The sequence below is a fragment of the Protopterus annectens genome, chromosome 1.part0, assembly GCF_019279795.1.
Source record: "Protopterus annectens isolate FY-2018-M chromosome 1.part0, PAN1.0, whole genome shotgun sequence".
Lineage (NCBI taxonomy): Eukaryota > Metazoa > Chordata > Ceratodontiformes > Protopteridae > Protopterus > Protopterus annectens.
Window position 1 is genome coordinate 51,371,688 of NC_056725.1, and position 16,266 is coordinate 51,387,953.

Consider the following 16,266-nt stretch of genomic DNA (forward strand, 5'->3'; position numbering starts at 1 on the left):
CCTTTCAGAAGGAATAGGGTTTTAGCTATGGTCGCTACTGCCTTGGGACCCTGGGATATAGTTTGGGTCTGCAAGTGGGGCCTTGTAAAGGTGGTGATGAGTATCTGGCACCCTGTAAAATCTGTCTGGTTTGGCAGGGGCTGGGGTAAAGAATCTGGAGCGGAGCAGACATCATTGAAAGCATCATCCACCACAGAGAGAACAGGAGGTATAGCTAAGGGCCTGTGCTGTGGGAGGTGCAGAAAGGTCCTAAGTCTTTTCTGGAGTCTGAAAAATCCTGTTGCTGCCATTGGAACTGCTCTCGCATGGCATGTAAGGTTTCCCCAAAGGAGAATTCTTCTGGTGGGAAGCAGCTGGAATGGATTCTTCAGCATCAGAATCTTCAAAATTGGAGAGAGGAGCCTCTGGCTGGTCAGTTATGTCTGATTAGTCAGCAGAATCATCAGAGGACACTGGCTCAGGGGCTCTGCCCTAGGTCTCTTCTCTGGGGCTGAGAGGCCCTGTCTGGGTGAGATTGAGATCCTCTAATTAATGAAATTAAATCTTCTGCCAAAGTAAGCATTTGAGAACTAGAAGAGGGCCTGGTTGTGGGGGTTTAACAGGCACTGTCTTAGTAGTCTTGGCTGCTTTAGCCCTGGCGAAGGCCTTAATGGACATGGCTGCTGGAGGCCTAGCAGCACCACGTGCTGGGGTAGAGACATCCAAGGGAATGGTGTCTGATAAGTCAGTGGCAACCACCGTAGTGGATAAAATTTCTGAGGCCGATTCAAGAGTGGTAGCAGGGGCCTCAGTTGTACAGATAGGTTCAGCTGTACTTTGATCAGTTTTCTCGGTTTCGGCCGAAACCGAGACACTCCTTGATTTGCTTAACCATGGTTTCGGCGAAACCGCGGACCATGAGTGTCGGTCTTTATTTTTGCGTTTTTTGGTAGATTGGGTAGTCGGAGGATCCGACGGCATAATGTACGCAAAATCAGAACCGAAAAACTGTTCTGCAAACTCCGACCGGCGCCTAAGCGTTCGTCGGTTGAAAGAAGCACAGGCCGAGCAGGCTGCTACGTTGTGGGCTGGGCCTAAACAAGGCAGACAATAAGAGTGGAAATCTTTATGAGGTATTTGTTTCCCACAGGTTAAACAATTATTAACTTTTTCTGACATCGGCTGAGGCAAGAAAGAGTCCCCAGCGGGTACTTAGCTTTAGAAGTCTTGGTAGTATTCGGTAGAAGTAATCTCTGGATCCGACCGACCGGCACTTGCGAACAGCTTCTGCTTCGGGCGCCACGCGGCAAGAAAGACTGAGGAAAATGGCGTCGGCTGATGCTTTTATACCCGAAGACCAACAGAGATGACGTCGGGTGAAGTGCAACATCAGCCGAAGCCGGACCCGGACTTTGGAATCCGGCCGACTGAAGGGCTGCCTGACGACAGGACAACCCAGTTGTTATGACTGCAGATGCATCCATGAAGGACATCATCCATGGTTTGCAGACAGCTTACAAAGCATCAAAGGTATCTCTTTTTTTGAAAGGTATCATCAGAAGGGTACAAAAAAATTTCCACAGCATTGGATATACCATGAAGCACAGTGAAGACGGTCATCAAAAAGTGGAGAAAATATGGGACAACAGTGACGTTGAAAAGAACTGGACGTCCCTCCAAACATTTATGAAAAACAAGGCAAAAACTGGTCAGAGAGGTTGTCAAGAGACCTACAGCAACAACAATCTCCTGTATTCTCCATATGTCTGGCCAATGGGATAGTTTTGCAAGACGGAAGCCTTTTTTTTTTTTTTTTTTACACAGAAAAACATCCAGGCCTGGCTAAAATTTGCAAAACAATACATCAAGTCTCCCAAAAGCATGTGGAAAAATGTGCTATGGTCTGATGAGACCAAGGTTGAACTTTATGGCTACAATTCAAAAATGTACGTTTAGCGCAAAACCACTTTGCATAACCAAAAGAACACCATCCCCATGGTGAAGCATGGTGGTGGTGGTGGCAGTATCATGCTATGGGGGGTGCTTTTCTTAAGCTGGAACTGGGGCTTTAGTCAAGGTGGAGGGAATTATGAACAGTTCCAAATACCAGTCACTTTTGGTCCAAACCCTTCAGCCATATGCTAGAAAGCTGAAGTAGTAGAGGAATTTCATCTTTCAACATTACAATGACCCCAAACGTACACCCAAATCAACAAAAAAAAATGGCTTCACCAGAAGGAAATTAAAATTTTGGAATGGCCCAGCCCCAGACCTAAATCCAATAGAAAATCTGTGGAGTGACCTGAAGAGGGCTGTGCACAAGAGATGCCCTCACAATCTGACTGACGTGGAGTGCTTTTGCAAGGAAGAGAGGGCAAATATTGCCAAGTTAAGATGTGCCATGCTGACAGACTCCTATTCAAGAAGACTGAATGTTGTAATTAAATCAAAATGTACTTCAACAAAATATTAGTTTAAGGGTGTGCACATTTATGCAACCAGCTTATTGTACATTTTTTCCCCCTAACAAATTTGTTTTTCAACTGAATTGCATAAGTTATAGGTCGCTTTAAAGGTGTAAAAGTTTTGAAATGATTTACTGTTGTCTCGTTTTTATATGATAAAAACATGGTATTTAGCAAGGCTGTGTAAACTTTTTATATCCACTGTACCACAAATTCTTAGGGCATTTCAGGATCCTGGTGAAGGACCACTGTGGAGCCACAAATTTGCCTCCTAAGACAGAAAATGTCTTGCTTTCTGTTCTCTCAGCAAGCTTCTCTTTCACTATGGGTCCCAAACAGGGAGGATTCATCAAAAAGGATATTAGTGAATGATACTCTGAATTTTTCAACAAAATCTAAGTGTGATCCTGGCATAGAGTGGCACTGTGATGCTTATTGAGTTTGCCCCACTGGCTGCATTAGAGAGCAGTCACACAGACTGTACAAATACTCAACATGGTTGCCATCTGTGAATCAATCTGCCTGCAATTTCAAGGGTCAGCAGTCTCCTAAGTAATTAGTGTTGGTTAGGCCAAGTCTCATTGGATGAGTTTCTTGTGCATCAGCTAACATAGTACTCTTGTAGCAAAAGAGCCAGGTGCAAAACAGTGCTTCTGCATTTGATCCACAGCTCTCAAATCCCTATATGGTTTGACAAATGGCTATCAGAAGGCTTTTTTTGGTCACCACAGTGTCTGCAAGAGATACCACAGCAGGGACCAAAACATTAGGGGACTGGAGGATCCTGTCAGACTTCCTTGGAATGGGCTTAGCCAAATCCAGTTCTAACACTCCCATTCCACAACCATGTCCGTTATGCGGGTCCACAAAGGGAGCCACCCAAGCAATACATGGAGTAGTCCAAAAGGTCTTCATCATAATCATTCCCCTTCTTCCTCATTTTCTACATGGGGCCTGGATGATGCGTAAATGATCGCCACCTTTCTTGACTCAATGCCACTCTCCTATCTTCTTTGGCAGTCATGCCCGACTGTCACAGGTCTTTTCTCACACGATCTATACACATCTTTACTGGATGCCATTGTTTCCTCTTGCCGTCTTCCTCTGTTATAAATCTTTACCAGCTCGTCTTCTGCATTCCTCCACTTGTGTGTGTGGGCTACAGTAATCTGTTCCCTTTGTCCTTCTCGGCAATTGGAGCTACCCAAGCTTCTGCTCAGATGTCATTTCTTCCCCCCCTCCCCCACATCTTTATTAAAGTTTCACTCATGACATAGGCAATCTTACATTTATACAAATGAAAAAAACAAACAAAAAATGACACCACTTTAGTTGCAAACAGTATACATCACAGACACCACTGAAACAACTGTAGTTACAAACATTATGCATCACTTACAATCTATCCAGTCATTATCAGTTAAGCCTTACATGGCTCATTCAAATCTGATGTCATTTCTTAGTCTGTCCCACAGTATGCATCCACCTTACCTTGTCTCAGGCATCTCATCTCCATTTTCCTAACTACTGTTTCGACTGCCCGATGTACATCAGTTTTTAGCTTCTTTTGCATTCTCCTGTCAAAGACTACCTGACACACTGTGCCAATGGGCTAAAACCCCTCTTTGACCTCTTCATTCAGACTTCTCTTCACCACCACTCCTATGATGCTTTCCACTATTCTTCCTTCTATCTCAGTTTCCAGCTTCTTCTGATTTCCCCATTGCTGCCATTACAACTCTCTTATCTGCACTCCATTTCATGTAGTGTGCCTTCAAGTTTTGCTTTCCATTCCCTCCCTTATCATTTGCTGAAGTTGTTTGTTCAGAGTCTGCCTGTAATACATTATCTGTATACAGCAGCTTGATTGACCTGTCCCATCTGCCCATTTGCTAATGTAGTCCATCACCAGTGTGAACAGCAGTGGGCTCAGAGATGAACCTCGGTGCACACCTACTACCACTGGAAACCCCTCTGTGAAAACAAACACTGCTCTTACTTGTGTCATTGTACATAGCCTGCACTTATTCTACTAGTGTTTCCAGGACTTTAAACCATTGCAGGGCTGTCCAGATCAGCTTGCCTCGCACCTTGCAATATGCCTTCTCAAAGTCAAGAATGCCCAGTCTCATCTCTAGCTTCCTTTCAAAGTGTCTGTCTCACTGCAAACATCTGGTTGCTTGTGCTGCATTCCTGATCTGAACTGGTCATCTCCATCTTACTTTCTACTGCTCTTTGTACTTGTTTAATGAGCAACGTATCTACAGCCTTCATGCAGTGGGAGAGGAGTGTGATACCTCTATACTGCCCAGTTATGAATGTCCCCTTTTTTTCTGGTACACTGGCACTAGAATGCTTATTGTCCCAGTCATCTAGGATATGCTTTTCTCTCCATCCTGCTATGGGTCCTCATAAGAGATACTTCTCCCCAAACTCAACCAACATCCTGATCATGTCTGCCATGACCTGATCTGATGCGCTATTTTCCCGACTACATTTTCCTTGATGCTCTTCTTTTTCTGGGGTAGGCTTCTCTTCTTTCATAGTAAACTGTGTCTAGGACAGTAAAGTGTCTGTGGACTTTTCATTCAGAATCTACTGAAAGTACACCTTCCATCTATCTGCCTTTGAAGACTGATGAGCAAGTTTTTGCTTGAATCCTTTATGAAGGGTGTCTGATGACTACCTCCTTTATCTTTGTCTTTGCCTTGCAACTTGATACAGTATTTTTTGTGCCATCTGCTGAGCCACTTTACAGATGCCTGTAGAGTGTGCCTCTGATGCGTTGTTCCTTGCTACTGCAATTGCTCACTTAGCCTGTTTGTTAGCCAACCCACATGCCTTCGTAGCCTGGCCAGTCTTTTTCCAACTCCCACTTTTCTTACACTTTTTTTTTTATGACTTCCTGGACTTCTGCATTCCACCACCACCTTTCCTTATGTACCTTACTTCCATACTTGCCTCAGCCATGTATCTTTTCTGTAGTCCTTACACAAGCTGTTTTGAGATGCTGCCATTCTTCTTAGACTCTACTTATTTCTTCTTCTTTCAGAGATGTTACAGCCATAATTATTTCATTGAATTCTTGCGCTCTCTCTAAAATTAACTTCCAGGTTTTCAGCCTAGTCCCCACTGACCTTAGAACCTTCTCTGACCACTGCTTACAGCTGATTGCAGCACCCAGTGGTTTATGCTGTTGGCAGACTGTTTCACTGGAGATGACATCGCAATTGTGATTTTTCCCCAATGCCCTTTCTTTACTAGGAAGTTTCTACCTAAGTTGCATGTAAGCCACTCTTGTATGTGATCTTGTGACTGTCTCTCTCTCGCTGAACCGTGAACCTTACCACCATCAAGCCATATGCCAGGCAGAAATCTAGAATGGCTTCTTTCTTCCTGATGTCCTACCCATGTAGATCCAAGCAGTCCTCATATCCTATTCTACCTGTTCTGATGTGTGCTTCATGTCCTCCATTATGAATTTCAGCTCATGTCCTGCTTTATCTAGTAGGTCCTGCAACTACTGCCCGAACCCACTCTCTTCCTCACTATCACGATCCTTTTGTGAGGCATAGGATGACACTATGAATGCTGTCCTATCCTTACACTGTAGTCTGACTGCCATGAGTCTGTCACTAATTCTGATGACTTCTCTTGCTGCCTTTTGAGGCCACTAAACATAATCCCCGCACCATTTCTAGACTGTCCTCTAAGTAATAGACTTTAAATCTCAAGCTAAGTGGCTTTACTGTACTGCCCTTCCATCTTGTTTCCTGGATACAAAGGATGTCCAGCCTCCTCCTTACTATCATGTTGTCCACTGCATCCTGTCAGTGAATCTACACTGAGCGTAGTAATCCTTAGTTCATTTTTGCTAAGCTGGATTGACCTCCAGCTTTCACTCAGAGCTATAACAGGTAACCCAAGCTGTGCAACTGAATACCAAGCTAGCCAGTAGCTTATTGACTTAGGGCTGCTGGTGGGCTTTATATTGGGCACACACTGGCCGATAGGGACGCACAGACACATCCTCACTGTAAGAATGGGTCCCTGTGATGAGTTTTTGCACACCACAGTTAACTGGAGAGACTGATGTGAAAATGTTAAGTATGTTTATGGGAGGTGCTGTGGGGATCTGCTCTTTGGAGTCGGGTCTAACCTTATATTTATTTCTCAGTCTTTTGTTGTCCTCCTTTTCAGGAAAACTTGATTTTTTTCTGAAGGCAATAATACTTTTAGAATGAGTGTGATCCTCTTCTCTTGGAGTGTGGGATGGCTGAAGGTTTTGCAGATACTGCAGGACTCTCTAAGGTGCTCAGCCCAGGTATATCAAGGCAAAGCACGTGACCTCACTTCTAAAAACTGGTCTTGTCCATGACTGAAATAACCAACACTTTTAAGTCTATTTAGGTAACTCATCATCAAGAATTAACACTCAGAATTAATCTTCTTTCTTAAGACATAACACAGTTACAAAAAAGAAAAGGCAAAAGAAAAAGATAACACGCAAAAATAGGTACTTCTATAATACAGTCTGAACCAGCTGCACCCAGATGCCTAATCTGGAACAAGCAGAATGAATGAACTGAACAACTGGAACTAGCACCACAAGAACAGAAGACTATTAAGAAAATAATGCTGACAGAAACCCTGTCTAATTTTTAATGTTAATAATGAAGTCCAACTTACCACAGTCACTTGTGCAAGTGAAGACTGCAACCAATTCCTATAGTGGCAAACGAGATCTGAAGTGCTGAGGGACGAATGGTGCGTTATGTTGTTAGGGGAGGAGGTTTAGCTGTGAGGAAGGACTCTTACTGCTGATTAGGGGGCCTCCTGGTGGTAATCAGCCCCACATGTTGAAGTGGACGGTCTGAATAACCTAAGATCTACTCGCACCTCAGCAAATGTCAACCACTTGCTAATACATCAACCTCATTGCTAAAGTTTGGAAAAAAAATCATACACAAATACTGAAATATATAAATATATATTGCTGTCTATGAGCCAAACAGCATGTCTTATGACTCAAGTACACGACCTTAACCACCTTTATACATTTTAATCAACCAAACCTTTTCCAGTATAGAAAATGGTTATCTGTGTATTTGAAAACACAGATCATTCCACCTTATTTCAGAAATTATGCAACTTCTCCCCCTCCAAATGCATTACAATGGTTTGCTAATTAACTATATGAAAGTATTTTTATAGTCAATGCCAACCACACACACAGAGAAATAGCATCAACAACTAAAGCAGTCTTTGCAAGGATCATTCCTAGGATGCTTATCTTGCTCTCTTATTAGTAATATTATGCCCTTTGACTTATCCAGCAACAACTTTATCTTACATGCAGATCATTAGGCACACACATCTTCAACCTTGCATAAACAACTTCAGAAGAACAACTGTTCAAGTTGGAAACCTCTGTTCATGTTGGAATTGACTTGGCTGTAATAACCTAATTATCAATACCCACAATCTGCAATAATTCTACAGGGAATGTCCCAAAAAACTGCCCACTGCCCAGCCATTAACAGTAAAGGACCCTGGTGGAATACTCTTTCATTGCACAATACATCAGATCTATCTGGAGATATGCCTAGAACAAACTCTAAAATGCAATGCACTGCAAACTGATAAAATACTAGGTCAACTAAAAGATGTCACTGCAAGACCATACAGAGCTGAAAATGGTTACCTGAAAAATGGTTACCTGAGAAGGCAAGGGCACAGTTCCTTAAATATTCTGATTTTCAAACTCCTGACAAAACTTACTGTGTATCCATTATAAACGAGATGCACAGCAGAACTCCCCACACAAGCTCCAATACTGGTAAGGAATACAACTGTGGGGAATCATACATGGCAGCATCAAATGAAGACACCTTCAACAAAAAACTGCCTCTGCTTCCTAAAAAACACTACTTCAAAACCCTGAAAGTTCAACTAATCTAAATTCCTTCTGTAAGTTGGTAAAAGCACTTCTGGGAGATAAAATTAATGTGCAGTTGCTACAATCCTTTTGGCTAATCACAGAATTTCAGCCTGCATACAAAATCTACAAGTCCTCAGTTTTTGTATCTAAACTGCGATAGATACCACTCTAAATATCACACACATTTCATAACATTTTCCTATTCAAAGTCTGTCCTGACTGATAAATCTTGAGTTTACTACTCAACAGCTTATATTGGCCTAAAATAAATTCCCTCTCTTAGAAAATACTTTCCGCTTCTTTAAAACATTCTCCCATAATGCTTCACTCCTTAAGATGGTGCTAACCAGACACAAGTAGCCAATGACCTGTCAATCTGCTTTTTACAGAATCATTTTTCAGTAAAGAAAATTCTGAGTCAGCTCAGCAAACTCAGAAACAAGTGGGGTCTATATCACGACATCGAAAAGACCAGAGATAAAAAGGCACTTTCATCGAAAATGCCATTTACTGAAGTTGCTCTTGTGGGGGGCTATGCCCCCCCCGGCTAATTATATATGCCAACTCCGAGATCACACTACAGTGAGGAAGAAACAAATTTTCCAATATTCACTGTACTGCAATATCGCAATAAACACCTCGATAAATGGCGATCACCGGTCTTTTTGATTTGGCGCTATAGACCCGAAACAAGCACTACCATGGATCTTGCAAGTTGGGCGATTCCCACCTTTCCTATATACTGTGGTGAGGAGAGACTCAGAAGTATTTTGCAGAGATTTTTCTGTAGTACAGTGATCCAGTAAATAATGGGTTGATGAAATGCAAGTAAACTTCAAAAACACATTTGCAGTGTAACTGATTTTTGCAGGACTGTGTCCTACAACTGTTTTGTGGCGTACCCAACATCTCTGTCACTATTTTCCAACTAGAGCCCTGGTAGAAAATAAATAAATTAATTAATTAAATTAATTTCAATTAAATAAATTCCTGGCTGACCTACTTATATTCCCATTTGTTTACTGATTTACACAAGTAAAAAGGAATGAAGTAGGCTGGAACTTGACTACCTAATACTGTGGTGATTTTCAGCCAATTTAAATCTGCTGATACCCCAACACAAGACTAGTGGAATGCAAACAGTGAATTCACCCCAGCAAACAAAGCATTACCATAGCAGTACAAAATGGCTGCTAAGCACTTATGGAATGATGAAACAGCTGGCTGGCAACAAATAAGTAACTCATTATTAACATACAACAAAGTGTTTCTCTTCCAGTTTACAGTGTATGTGCACACAGCTCTTGTATCAACCACTGAAACTGTACTTTGTTTTCTAACCCTGTTTATACTCCCCTCAAGTTTGAAAAAACACAAAGACACAAGAAAAAACTTGACTGAACTCCAGTATCTTTCTTTTACTGCTTTATGAACAGTGTTAACAGGTCAAAAATAAGCAGATGGAAACCTGTCTTGCTCGATACTTCAGAGGGCAGGAGTAGTTTTTAATACTTTTACAGCTATCAATAGGTAAAATGGTCCAACCTTTTGTCTAAAATATGTTAAATACATATGGTTAAACAGAGAGAAGAAAAAATGGGCAAATTAGAAAAAATGATACTGATGGCAGAATACAAAAAGAAATTTAAAATACATTTCTAATCTAAACAATCATTTCTAAGTGCCTAGCATATTCAATAACTTGTTTTGCTAGCTCTGTTGATGGAATTGTCGTATCTTCTGGCTTCTGCTGTTGGGAGGTAAAACTGTAGTAGTTATCTGGTCCAAGTACCCAGCCCCTCTGCAAGAAAAATAAAATTAGAAGAAAAAAGATTAATGCTGGACTGCAAGCTTATACACACTAGAATTCATACAACATAAAACTGCTGCAAATTACAAACATGCTAAGTGTATTAAAGTCTCCACAGCATACGTGAGAAAAGATGCAACAGTTAAAAGCAATGCTTCCTATAAGCTGTTACTTCTAGATCAGTCAAAGGATGGGATTCAAGTCTTATATTACAATAATCCACATTTTAATGTAATTATAGACCAACTGCCTCTATTTTCAATGTAACAGTTGAGCTCTCAGCATTCTGGGACATTAAAAGTTTTTGTGTGATATATACATGTGAAATGCAATAGCGACAAAGCAGATTTTTGTTCAGTGAACTAATGCAACGTATGTTTACTCTGAATACATTATGGCTACAAATCAAACGGATATGCACACACAATCTGTATCTGTAAATGTGCAGATACACATGTGTGTGTATTTACATAAGAAAACATCTATCTGAATGTGCGTATTCATTTTTTGATATGTACAAATAAGACTAATGTAAGGAAAGGCAACAAACTGCATTTAAGGATAAAAAAATCTTGCACAATCAATGAAACATTTTACATGCAAATTACAACATGGTAACATAATCCTATAACACTGAGAGCTCACTTGTTGCATGGAGAATGGAGACAGTTTAACAGTGTAATGTGAGACACTTTGGAATCTTACTCTAGGACAACTGAAGTAGGATTTTTAAAGGACCACTTTGCTTACAAACTGACAAATTTATCCTAACTTAAAAGACTAAGCAGCAATAATTTAACCAAAGCACTGCAAACAGTTCTCTACATCAAAACAACCTGACAATCCCTGTCGGTTGGGCTCTGTGTATCCAATTTAAATATCGGTACTCAGAATTACAGCTTACTTTCAGAATCTCTTGAGAACAGTACTGCTAAAGTACAGTTTTGTACCTACCATAAATGTAGATGTCCGATAGATATGCAACTGCAGTCCTGACATATGGGTTGTCCTGCCTCAGGCAGCCCTTCGGTCGGCGGGTTGTCCTGCCTCAGGCAGCCCTTCGGTCGGCCGGATTCCAAAGTCTGGGTCCGGCGTCGGCTGATGTCGCCTCCTCCCCGACGTCAGAGCGGCTGGGGTATAAAGGCATCCGCCGACGCCATCTTCTTCAGTGTTTCTTGTCCCAGATGCCAGGTGCCCTCCAAGGAAGGCTAAATTTTGTGAATGGATAAGCAAAAAATTCCAGACATGCACAACAGTAATAAACAGATACACCATAACAGATATCCCCAGCTAATATAGGAAAGGGGGAAATGGACCCAAGGAAAAAAGCAGAGGGGTAGGTGGGAGGGTAAACCTGACTGCAGTTGCATATCTATCGGAAATCTACATGTATGGTAGGTACAAAACTGTACTATGTCCTTCAAGAATGCAACTGCAGTCCTGACATATGGGTTGAATACCATAGCCAAGCTGGGGGTGGTAGGATCTAAGCAAGGGATGGTGAAGCTAAAAGGCCCTGCAGGACTGCCGAAGCAAAGCCTGCTCTGGATCTGGAGTATAAAGGCAGGTTGTAGTGTTTGGTAAATGTATGCACGGAGCTCCATGTAGCAGCCTCTAGAATGTCCTTTGTAGCCACTCCTCTTAGAAAGGCTGTGGATGTGGCTATAGCTCTGGTGGAGTGTGGCCTAATATTGGCTGGCACACCTTTTCCATGGAGAGAGTAACAGAATCTGATGCAGTGTCCAATCCATTTTGAAATTGTTTGTTTGGAGACTGCTTTTCCTTGCACTCCAGCAGCATAGTCTACAAATAGTTGGTCAGACTTTCTGGTGGTCTTTGTTCTGTCCAAATAGTAGCGTAATTGTCTGTGTATGTCCAAAGTATGCAGCAGCTTTTCTCCTTTATTTTGAGGATTGGGAAAGAAGGTAGGCAGGTGAATTGCTTGGTTTAGAGACACCCTGGATATCACCTTTGGCATGAATGAAGGATGGTCCTTAGAGAAACTCTGTCCTGATGAAAAATGAGAAAGGGAGGTACTGCCATGAGGGCCTGTATCTCCGAGACTCTTCTTGCTGAGGTAACTGCCAACAGGAAGACCGTTTTCCATGAGAGAAATTGCATTTCTGAAGATGCTGCTGGTTCAAAAGGAGGAAGAGTTAATTTTTCCAAGACGTAATTGAGGTCCCATGCAGGAACTGGTGGTTTTCTGGGAGGTTCGATATTCTTTATCCCTCTTAGAAACTGTCTTAGCAAGGGATGCGAAAACACAGGTGGATCACAGTTGTAATTTGCTGAGATTGCTGAAGTGTGAATTTTAATGGAAGAATATGAGAGGCCACTATGAAACATTTCTGCCAGGTAATCTAATATCTGAGGTATGCTCATCACTGATGCATCCTGGCCCTTGTTGGCATTCCAGATGATGAATCTCTTCCACTTGGCCGAATAGGTTTTTCTGGTGGAAGGTCTGCGTCCTTCCAGTAAGATTTACTGAACTTTTTCGGAGAGGGAGACATGGGAGAAAGTCATGGAACCCTCCAAGCTGTCAGCTGCAATGTTTGCAGGTTTTGATGAACAGTCCTGTAATTGTTCTGAGTTAGGAGCAGAGGCCATTGAGGCAAGGGCCACGGTTTGGTGTAAGTTATGCTCAGTAGCAAAGGATACCAGTGCTGCCTTGGCCAGTCTGGAGCCATCAAGATTCCTTTTGGTTGTTCTGCTTTGATCTTCAGTAACACCTTGGTCAGTAATGGTAGAGGAGGGAATGCATAAATTGTTAGGGTATTCCAACTGAAGGAAAGAGCATCCATTCTCCAGGCTAGAGGATGGTATGTCCTTGAGCAGAACTTGTCCAGGTGATGATTGAGATGAGAAGCAAAGAGATCTATGTCCGGTCTTCCCCATGCAGTTGTTATTTGTGAGAAAATGTGTGGATGCAGCATCCATTCGTGTGGATCCAAAAAATTTCCTGTCCGCCAGAACATTGTCCTTGCCCGGAACAAACTGGGATTGCAAGTGGATGTTCAGTTTCAGGGACTTTTCCCAAAGAGTCATTGTTAGTCTGCAGAGGGGATACGAGTGAGTGCCCCCTTGTTTATATACCACATGACAGTGGTGTTTGTCTGTCCTTATTAGCAGATGACCTTGTTGAAGAGATTTTCCAAAGGCTTCTATTGCATGTATCACTGCCAACATCTCTTTTTGATTTATGTGCAGATGCATTTCCATGGGAGTCCATTGTCCTTGAATGCATCTGCCCTCCATGTGTGCCCCCCATCCATGGTCTGAGGCGTCTGTAGTAATGGTTTGACTTGCTTGAGCTTTGTTGAAAGGCATGCCTTCGTTTAAATGACTTGCTTGAGCCCACCACAAAAATTCCCTTTGCAGGCATGGAATGAATGGTATTATGTCTTCTAGGTTGTGGCTGTGTTGAGACCATAAGCTTTTTAGGTACCATTGTAGCTTTCTCATGTGTAGTCTTGCCAGAGGGATCAGAAGAATGCAAGATGCCATGAACCCCATGGCCTGCAGGGTCTTCCTTGCGGTCAGCTGGGTAAGCTTTGCTAGGCTTTTGAAGTAACCTGGTAAATGCTCTTGTTTCTCCTCTGTGAGGAAAGCCATTTGTGATTGTGTGTCCAGTTTTGCTCCTAGAAAAATAATCTTTTGGGATGGCAATAGTCTTGACTTTTGAATGTTGACTGTGTATCCCAAAGCCTGTAGCAACTGAATGACATAATCCAAGTTTTTTATCAAGGTTTGTTTGCTGTCTGCTTGTATGAGGCAGTCGTCCAGGTAAGGGTATATTTGAATTCCCTGGAGCCTGCAATGAGCAACTACTGATGCCTGGCATTTCGTGAATACTCTGGGCGCAGAAGATAAGCCAAACGGCAATGCTGAGAATTGATAATGCTCTGTTCCTGCAAGAAATCTGAGGTATCTTCTGCAACTGTGTCAGATTGGGACATGCAGGTATGCCTCCTTGAGGTCCAGAGTAAACAGCCAAGACCCCTTGCCCAGCATGGGAAGGAGTTGCTGCAACATCAGCATTTTGAATTTTGGCACAATGAGAAAAGTGTTTAGAACGGACAAGTCCAGTATAGGCCTCCATTGCTTTTCTTTTCTTGGAACAAGGAACAGTCTTGAATAGAATGCCTGGCCTTGTTCCTGAGGAGGAACCTTTTCTATTGCTTTTATTTGTAACAGCTTTGAAACTTGTAAGAGTGCCTCTGCCCTTTGATTTTGTGGCAGGTTTGGCATGCCTTGTCTCGTTGGTAAGGTATGGAAGTGGAACCTGTAACCTTTGTCTATTATGTCCAGAATCCATTTGTCCTTGGTTAAAATGTGCCAGTTCTTTGAGAATAAGGATAATTTTCCGCCTAGAGGTGCTTCTCTTTGAAGCCTTGGTAGGTGGAGTGAAAGTCAAGTCATTGTGATTGTCCCTGTGATGCAGGTGAACTACCGGCGCCACTTCTCTGATTTGGTGGTTGCCATTGGCGGCCCCTGTAGGAGCCTCGTTACTGCCCTCTACCTCGAGCACGCCTGTTTTTTCCCCTTTGAAACTTGTCTGAGTCTGGAAAGGACCAATTTTTTGAAGGCCAATTCCTGCTGAATCTGGGTGGCTGAACCTGGAGGAAATCCTTGACTGTCTGTACTGATTTTGCCTTTTCCTCAATAGACTTCAACACATCCTGTGCATTAGCACCAAAAAGCTTCTGTTTTTCCAGAGGTGCATCCAGGAGCTTTACTTTAACATGGTCTGGCAGTGGCTGTTCTTTCAACCAAGCATGTCTACGTATAACGGCCCCTGTAATAGCTGCCCTACATGAAGCTTCCAATGCATCATAACCACACTGAAGAAAATGATTGCTAACCTGCTGAGTGTTATGAACCAAATCCTGCAATGCCTTTCTATCTATAGGCTCAGGAGAGGCCAATTTTTTCTGCAAATCATCCATTAAGTAATCCTGGTACTGAAACATATGGAAAAGGCAGTTGAGTGACCTCATGGCAAGGGTGGAAGAGGTATAAACTTTTTTGCCCCATCTCTCCAGGGTCCTTGCTTCCCTGTCAGCGGGCAGAGGGTTTTTGGCCGAGGAAGTAGCCACTCCTTTGGGGCCCTGTGAAATAGTTTCTAGATCCACAGAGTGGGCCTTAAAGAGGTGCTTATGAGTATCAGGGACCCTGTCATATCTGTCTGGCTTGACAGGAGCAGGAGGGAGAGAATCAGGGGAAGCACTGGAGTCTGAATATACATCATCCAGGACATCCAACACTGGAGGGATAGCTAAAGGTCTGTGCTGGGGTAATTTAAGGAAGGTACGTAGCTTTTTCCTGGAATCAGAAAATTCCTGACCCTGCCACTGAAAATGTTCTCTCATGGAGTGGAGAACTTCACCGAAAGAAATATCCTCTGGAGGAGAGGCAGTGGGAACTGATTCCTCAGCATCAGAGTCCTCGTAGGCCTGGAAGGATTCTTCCTGGGTATCAGAGTGCTCTGAATCCCCAGAGACTTCATCTGAAGAGAGGGTGTCTGTCTGCTCAGTTCAAGGCCTTTTATCTACAGGCGGCTGAGAACCTCTGTCTGGGTGCGGCTGAGAACCCCTGATAAGAGAGATTAGATCTGCAGCTAGAGTCATGATCTGTCTATCAGCAGAAGGGCCCTGAGAAGTAGATTTAGGATGGGCCTTGGCACGTGCAAAGGCCTTGATGGACATGGATACCAGAGGCCTAGCTGCCCCACGTGCAGGGGTAACTTTGTCCACAGGAATGGTGTCGGGTAGATCTAGAGCTTTGGTTTCTGGAGGAAAATCAACAACCGGCACTGGTGTAATCTCCGGGACCGAAGAACGCATTAAAGCGGTGTCGGCCTGGAGCCGCTTCCGAAGGGACCGATGCACTCGCGGAGGGCTTAGGCGTGGTATCGGTGGACGACGCGGGCCGAGGATGTCGGTCCCAGTCCTTGCGTTTCTTGGTAGTTTGTGCTGTCGGTTGTTCTGATGGCATGATGTAAGCGTAAGATTCGCCAAAAAAGTCTTCGGCAAATTCTGCCCGGCGCCTGAGTGTGCGCTTATTAA

The 16,266-nt window shown here is 43.0% G+C and overlaps 1 protein-coding gene across 2 annotated transcripts in view; it reads right to left on the reverse strand.

Annotated features, from left to right (window-relative positions):
- Window positions 1-9,778: 9,778 nt before the first annotated feature.
- The window catches only part of PSMD8 (proteasome 26S subunit, non-ATPase 8), a 486,583-nt gene continuing 480,095 nt past the window's right edge, over window positions 9,779-16,266 (reverse strand). For both annotated transcript variants that reach the window (XM_044082801.1, XM_044082711.1), the window contains one exon: window positions 9,779-10,186. In XM_044082801.1, the coding sequence (XP_043938736.1) occupies window positions 10,096-10,186 (91 nt within the window). In that variant the 3' untranslated portion in view covers window positions 9,779-10,095. The remainder of the gene's footprint in view (window positions 10,187-16,266) is intronic.